This window comes from Pleurodeles waltl, chromosome 6 (genome assembly GCF_031143425.1).
Source record: "Pleurodeles waltl isolate 20211129_DDA chromosome 6, aPleWal1.hap1.20221129, whole genome shotgun sequence".
In the NCBI taxonomy this organism is placed as follows: Eukaryota; Metazoa; Chordata; class Amphibia; order Caudata; family Salamandridae; genus Pleurodeles; species Pleurodeles waltl.
Window position 1 is genome coordinate 1702432530 of NC_090445.1, and position 7898 is coordinate 1702440427.

At 53.8% G+C, this 7898-nt stretch overlaps 1 protein-coding gene across 1 annotated transcript in view; it reads right to left on the bottom strand.

Annotated features, from left to right (window-relative positions):
* Positions 1-5242, bottom strand: part of LOC138301386 (E3 ubiquitin-protein ligase TRIM39-like) — a 140426-nt gene extending 135184 nt beyond the window's left edge. Inside the window, exon 1 of the mRNA XM_069241822.1 lies at positions 4715-5242. Within this exon, the coding sequence (XP_069097923.1) occupies positions 4715-5128 (414 nt within the window). The 5' untranslated portion in view covers positions 5129-5242. The remainder of the gene's footprint in view (positions 1-4714) is intronic.
* Positions 5243-7898: the final 2656 nt, after the last annotated feature.

The following is a 7898-nucleotide window of genomic DNA, read 5'->3' on the forward strand; positions in this document are numbered from 1 at the left end:
CAGAGAGACACAGGGAGAGCAGGCATCGGCCTTACACAGGGTCTGTGACAGAGAACAGACAGTCACAGCGAGACAGCAGGTACCGGCCTCACACAGGGTCCGTGACAGAGAACAGACAGTCACAGGGAAAGAGCAGGCACCAGCCTCACACAGGGTTTGTGACAGAGAACAGACAGTCACAGCGAGCGTGCAGGCACCACCCTCACACAGGGTCTGTGACAGAGAACAGACAGTCACAGCGAGAGAGAAGGTACTGGCCTCACACAGGGTGTGTGACAGAGAACAGACAGGCACAGGGAGAGAGCAGGCACCGGCCACACACAGGGTCTGTGACAGAGAACAGACAGTCACAGGTAGAGAGCAGGCACCGGCCTCACACAGGGTCTGTGACAGAGAACAGTCACAGTCACAAGGAGATAGCAGGCACCAGCCTCACACAGGGTCTGTGACAGAGAACAGACAGACACAGGGAGAGAGCAGGCACCGGCCTAACACAAGGTCGGTGACAGAGAACAGACAGTCACAGGGAGAGAGCAGGCACCAGCCTCAGAAAGTGTTTGTGACAGAGAACAGACAGGCACAGCAAGAGAGCAGGCACCAGCCTCACACAGGGTCTGTGACAGAGAACAGATAAATACAGGGAGAGAGCAGGCACCAGCCTCACACAGGGTCTGTGACAGAGAACAGACAGTCACAGGGAGAGAGCAGGCACCAGCCTCACACAGGGTCTGTGACAGAGAACAGACAGTCACAAGGAGAGAGCAGGCACCAGCATCACACAGGGTATGTGACAGAGAACAGACAGTCACAGCGAGAGAGCAGGCACCGGCCTCACACAGGGTCTGTGACAAAGAACAGGCAGGCACAGAGAGAGAGCAGCCACCAGCCTTACACAAGGTCTGTGACAAAGAACAGACAGTTACAGCGAGAGAGCAGGTACCAGCCTCACACAGGGTCTGTGACAGAAAACAGACAGTAACAGCGAGAGAGCAGGTACCGGCCTCACACGGGGTGTGTGACAGAGAACATACAGTCACAGGGAGAGCAGGCATTGGCCTCACACAGGGTCTGTGACAGAGAACAGACAGTCACAGCGAGAGAGCAGGTACCGGCCTCACACAGGGTCTGTGACAGAGGACAGACAGTCACAGGGAGAGAGCAGGCACCAGCCTCGCACAGGGTCTGTGACAGAGAACAGACAGGCACAGGGAGAGAGAAGGTACCGGCCTCACACAGGGTCTGTGACAGAGAACAGTCACAGTCACACGGAGAGAGCAGGCACCAGCCTCACACAGGGTCTATGACAGAGAACAGACAGGCACAGGGAGAGCAGGCACCGGCCTAACACAGGGTCTGTGACAGAGAACAGACAGGCACAGCGAGAGAGCAGGCACCAGCCTCACACAGGGTCTGTGACAGAGAACAGATAGGTACAGGGAGAGAGCAGGCACCAGCCTCACACAGGGTCTGTGACAGAGAACAGACAGTCACAGGGAGAGAGCAGGCACCAGCCTCACACAGGGTCTGTGACAGAGAACAGATACATACAGGGAGAGAGCAGGCACCAGCCTCACACAGGGTCTGTGACAGAGAACAGACACTCACAGGGAGAGAGCAGGCACCAGCCTCACACAGGGTCTGTGACAGAGAACAGACACTCACAGGGAGAGAGCAGGCACCAGCCTCACACAGGGTCTGTGACAGAGAACAGACAGTCACAGCGACAGAGCAGGTACCGGCCTCACACAGGGTCTGTGACAGTGAACAGACAGGCACAGGGAGAGAGCAGGCACCGGCCTCACACAGGGTCTGTGACAGAGAACAGACAGTCACAAGGAGAGAGCAGGCACCGACCTCACACAGGGTCTGTGACAGAGAACAGACAGGCACAGCAAGAGAGCAGGCACCAGCCTCACACAGGGTCTGTGACAGAGAACAGACAGGCACAACAAGAGAGCAGGTATCGGCTTCAGTCAGTGACAGAGAACAGACAGGCACAGGGAGAGAGCAGGCACAGCCTCACACAGTGTCTATGACAGAGAACAGACAGGCACTGCGAGAGAGCAGGCACCAGCCTCACACAGGGTCTGTGACAGAGAAGAGACAGTCACAGCTAGAGAGAAGGTAACGGCCTCACACAGGGTCTGTGACAGAGAACAGACAGGCACAGGGAGAGAGCAGGCACCGGCCTCACACAGGGTCTGTGACAGAGAACAGACAGTCACAAGGAGAGAGCGGGCACTGACCTCACATAGGGTCTGTGACAGAGAACAGACAGGCACAGCAAGAGAGCAGGCACCAGCCTCACACAGGGTGTGTGACAGAGAACAGACAGGCACTGCAAGAGAGCAGGCACCAGCCGTGTACACAATCTGTGACAGAGAGCAAACAGGCACTGCGAGACAGCAGGCACCAGCTTCACATACATTACTGCACCACTGCGTCTGCACCTCTTCTGCTGTGTACCATCACTATGTGAGGCCTTGTGTTACGCCCTGGATTACTGCACCTCTTCTGCTGTGTACCATCACCACGTGAGCCCTTGTGTTACGCCCTGCATTACTGCACCTCTTCTGCTGTGTACCATCACCACGTGAGTCCTTGTGTTACACCCTGCATTACTGCACCTCTTCTGTTGTGTTCCATCACCACGTGAGTCCTTGTGTTACACCCTGCATTACTGCACCTCTTCTGCTGTGTACCATCACCACGTGAGTCCTTGTGTTACGCCCTGCATTACTGCACCTCTTCTACTGTGTACCATCACCACGTGAGCCCTTGTGTTACGCCCTGCATTACTGCACCTCTTCTGCTGTGTACTATCACCACGTGAGCCCTTGTGTTACGCCCTGCATTACTGCACCTCTTCTGCTGTGTACCATCACCACGTGAGCCCTTGTGTTACACCCTGCATTACTGCACCTCTTCTACTGTGTTCCATCACCATGAGTCCTTGTGTTACACCCTGCATTACTGCACTTCTTCTGCAGTGTACCATCACCATGTGAGTGTCTATGTTACATCCTGCATTACTGCACCTCTTCTGCTGTGTACCATCACCATGTGAGCACTTGTGTTACACCCTGCATTACTGCACCTCTTCATCTGCACCTTTTCTGCTGAGTACTATCACCTTGTGAGCCCTTGTGTTACAGCCTGCATTACTGCACCCCTTCTGCTGTGTACCATCACCATGTGAGCCTTTGTGCCACACCCTGCATTACTGCACCTCTTCTGCTGTGTACCATCACCACGTGAGCCCTTATGTTACACCCTGCATTACTGCACCACTTCTGCTGTGTGCCATCACCATGAGACGGCGTGTTCCACACCCTGCATTACTGCCCTTGTGTTACACCCTGCATTACTGCACCTCTTCTGCTGTGTACCATCACCGCGTGAGCCCTTGTGTTACACCCTGCATTACTGCACCTCTTCTGTTGTGTACCATTGCCACGTCAGCCCTTGTGTTGCACCCTGCATTACTGCACCACTTCTGCTGTGCACCATCACCACATGAGCCCTTGTGTTACACCCTGCATTACTGGACCTCTTCTGCTATGGGCCATCACCACGTGAGCCCTTGTGTTACACCCTGCATTACTGCACCTCTTCTGTTGTGTACCATCACCACGTGAGCCCTTGTGTTACACCCTGCATTACTGCACCTCTTCTGCTGTGTACCATCACCACGTGAGCCCTTGTGTTACACCCTGCATTACTGCACTTCTTCATCTGCACCTCTTCTGCTGTGTACCATCACCACATGAGCCCTTGTGTTACACCCTGCATTACTGCACGTCTTCTGTTGTGTACCATCACCATGAGACGGTGTGTGCCACACCCTGCATTACTGCACCTCTTCAGCTGTGTACCATCACCACGTGAGCCCTTGTGTTACGCCCTGCATTACTGCACCTCTTCAGCTGCGTACCATCACCACGTGAGCCCTTGTGTTACGCCCTGCATTACTGCACCTCTTCAGCTGTGTACCATTACCACCGAGCCCTTGTGTTACACCCTGCATTACTGCACCCTTCTGCTGTGTACCATCACCATGAGATGGTGTGTGCCAAACCCTGCATTACTGCACCTCTTCTGCTGTGTACCATCTCCATGTGAGCCCTTGTGCCAAACCCTGCATTACTGCACCTCTTCATCTGCACCTCTTCTGCTGTGTACCATCACCACGTGAGCCCTTGTGTTACACCCTGCATTGCTGCACCTCTTCTGCTGTGTACCATCACCATGAGACGGTGTGTGCCACACCCTGCATTACTGCACCTCTTCTGCTGTGTACCATCACCATGAGGCGGTGTGTGCCACACCCTGCACTGCTCCACGTCTCCTGCAGTGCACCACAACCATATCAGCTCCTAAGCTAACCCTGCATTGTCACACTGTCTCCTAACACCAACAAATGTGACAGCCCGGGTTCTACACACTTCACGACCATAATAAACCCTTTGAGTAGGTCTTGGTACCCCAAAACACGGACAAACATATGACGTCTGATCTTTTGCAACTGCTTATGTGGTGCCAGGTGCACAACCTCTGATTTCAGGACTCTGGCAGACACCCTGTGTGATCTTCTGCAGTTTCTTACATAGGTCTCACTGTGACACTCACTTACAACTCACAAACGTACCTTTTTCTAGGGACCCCATGGGGACCCACAGAGTGAACTGCGATCCCTCAGTGATCATAGACGTACCTTGTACTCCTCTGCAGCCTCCTCTACAGGACTTGCTGAGTGAGTTTTATGCTCCTTGGACTCCCGGCAGACCACACATATCATCCTCTGATCCTCTGCACAGAACAGCCTCAGTTTCTCTTCATGTTTCTCACACAGATTCTGCTCCTGGGGCTTCACGGGGGGCAGATGAAGCTGTTTTGCAATTTCCACCACGTTTCCCAGTTGTCTGTTGGGCCGGAGGTTTTTCCCAGAAGATGTTGCTCTGCACTGAGGACAGGGGAAGTTTCCATCTCTTCCCTCCCAGCTCTGGGTGATGCAGGAGCGGCAGAAGTTGTGTCCACACTCTATGGACACCGGATCAGTAAAATACTCCAAACAGATGGAACAAGTGGCCTCTTCCTGGAGGTTCCCGAGCTGAGCTGCCGCCGCCATGATCCAGAAATGCAGGAAGTAAACTTAAGTTTCAGTTTCTCTCTCTGTGTGAAGTGGGTGTGTCTGTCCCTCTGTGTGAAGTGGGTGTGTCTGCCTCTCTCTCTGTGTCTGCCCCTCTGTGTGTGAAGTGGGTGTGTCTGTGTGTCTGTCCTTCTGTGTGTGTCTGCCCCTCTCCCAGTGAAGTGGGTATGTCTGTGTGTCTGTCCCTCTCTGTGTGTCTCTCCCTCTCCCCGTGAAGTGGGTGTGTCTGTGTGTCTGTCCCTCTCTGTGTGTCTGCCCCTCTCCCAGTGAAGTGGGTGTGTCTGTGTGTCTGCCCCTCTGTGTGTCTGCCCCTCTATGTGCGAAGTGGGTATGTCTGTGTGTCTGTCCCTCTCTGTGTGTCTGCACCTCTCCCAGTGAAGTGGGTGTGTCTGTGTGTCTGCCCCTCTCTGTGTGTCTGCCCCTCTCTGTGTGAAGTGGGTGCCTGTGTGTCTGCCTCTCTCTGTGTGAAGTGGGTGTGTCTGTGTGTCTGCCCCTCTTGTGTGTCTGCCCCCCTCTGTGTGAAGTGGGTGTGTCTGTGAGTCTGCCCCTCTCTGTGTGAAGTGGGTGTGTCTGTGAGTCTGCCCCTCTCTGTGTTTCTGCGCCTCTCTGTGTGAAGTGGGTGCGCCTGTGTGTCTGCCCCTCTCTGTGTGTCTGGGTGTGTCTGCCTGTCTCTGTGTGAAGTGGGTGTGTCTGTGTGTCTGCCCCGCTCCGTGAGTCTGCCCCTCTCTGTGTGAAGTGGCTGTGTCTATGTGTCTGTCCCTCTCTGTGTGTCTGCCCCTCTTCCAGTGAAGTGGGTATGTCTGTGTGTCTCTCCCTCTCCCCGTGAAGTGGGTGTGTCTGTGTGTCTGCCCCTCTCTGTGTGAAGTGGGTGTGTTTGCCTCTCTGTGTGAAGTGGGTGTGTCTGGATGTCTGCCCCTCTGTGTGTCTGTGTCCGCCCCTCTCTGTGTGAAGTGGGTGTGTCTGTGTGTCTGCCCCTCTGTGTGTCTGTGTCCGCTCCTCTCTTTGTGAAGTGGGTGTGCCTGTGTGTCAGCCCCTCTCTGTGTGAAGTGGGTGTGTCTGTGTGTCTGCCTCTCTCTGTGTGAAGTGGGTGTGCCTGTGTGTCTGCCCCTCTCTGTGTGAAGTGGGTGTGTCTGTGTGTCTGCCCCCGTGTCTGTGTGTCTGTCCCTCTCTATGTGAAGTGGGTGTGTCTGTGTGTCTGCCCCTCTCTGTGTGAAGTGGGTGTGTCTGTCCCTCTCTGTGTGAAGTGGGTGTGTCTGTGTGTCTGCCTCTATCTGTGTGAAGTGGGTGTGTCTGCCTCTCTCTGTGTGTCTGCCCCTCTCTGTGTGAAGTGGGTGTGTCTGTGTTTCTGCCCCTCCCTGTGTCTGCCCCTCTCTGTGTGAAGTGGTTGTGTCTGTGTGTCCGCCCCTCTCTGTGTGTCCGCCCCTCTCTGTGTGAAGTAGGTGTGTCTGTGTGTCTGCCCCTCCCCCTCGTGAAGTGGGTGTGTCTGTGTGTCCGCCCCTCTCTGTGTGAAGTGGGTGTGTCTGTGTGTCTGCCCCTCTCTGTGTGAAGTGGGTGTGTCTGTGTGTCTGCCCCTCTCTGTGTGAAGTGGGTGTGTCTGTGTGTCTGCCTCTCTCTGTGTGCGCTGGGACTTCTGGGTTCATGTTACAGTCACAGAGCAGGAGGGAACTGACTCCTCTGCTGTGTGTGTTTTACCTCCAGATTTCACACCATGTACACGTCATGCAGTTCTATTTCGAGATTCTCTAAGTGCAGGAACTGGAGCTTAAATATGATTTTCTGTTTTCAGTAAAATCCTGTGTTATTTTTAACATGTTGATTCTGCAAGTTCGCTTTTTATTGTTTTTAATCGCATAAGCAGTTCCAAAATCCTATCTAAAGTGTTTTCTTTCTAATGCCCTGATGTACCTTTTCTGTGAGTGAGGGAAGCTTGCACTGCTGATGCCCTGATAGATCTGTTCTGTGAGAGGGAATCTTGCACTGCTAATGCCCTGATGTACCTTTTCTGTGAGTGAGGGAAGCTTGCACTGCTGATGCCCCGATGCACGTGTTCCGTCAGTGAGGGAAGATTGCAGTGCTATAGCCCTGGCGTACCTGTTCTGCGTGTGAGGAATCTTGAACTGCTTATATCTTGATGTCCCTGTTCTGTGAATGAAGGAAGCTTGAACTGCTGATGACCTGGTGTACTTGTTCTTTGAGAGGGAAGCATGCACTGCTGATGCCCTGGTGTACCTGTTCTGTGAGTGAGGGAAGCTTGCACTGCTGATGCCCTGATTTACCTGTTCAGTGAGAGGGAAGCCTGCCCTGATGATGACCTGATGTACTTGTTCTGTGAGAGGGAAGCTTGCGCTGGTGATGCCCTGATGTACCTGTTCTGTGAGTGAGGGAAGCTTGCGCTGGTGATGCTCTGATGTACCTGTTTTGTAAGTGAGGGAAGCTTGCACTGCTGATACCCTGATATACCTGATCTGAGTGAGGTGAGCTTGTACTTCTTATGCCCTGATGTCCGTGTTCTATGGGTGAGGGAAGCCTGCACTGCTGATGCACTGATGTTCCGGCTGTTTGCGTGAGGGACGCTTGCACTGCTGATGCCCTGATGTGCCTGTCCTGTGCATGAGGGAAGCTTGCACTGCTGATGCCCTGATGTACCTGTTCCGTGAGAGGGAAGCTTGCGCTGCTGATGCCCTGATGTGATTTTTCTGTGAGAGGAAACCCTCAATTGCTCCTGTTCTGACATGCCTGTTCTAAGAGT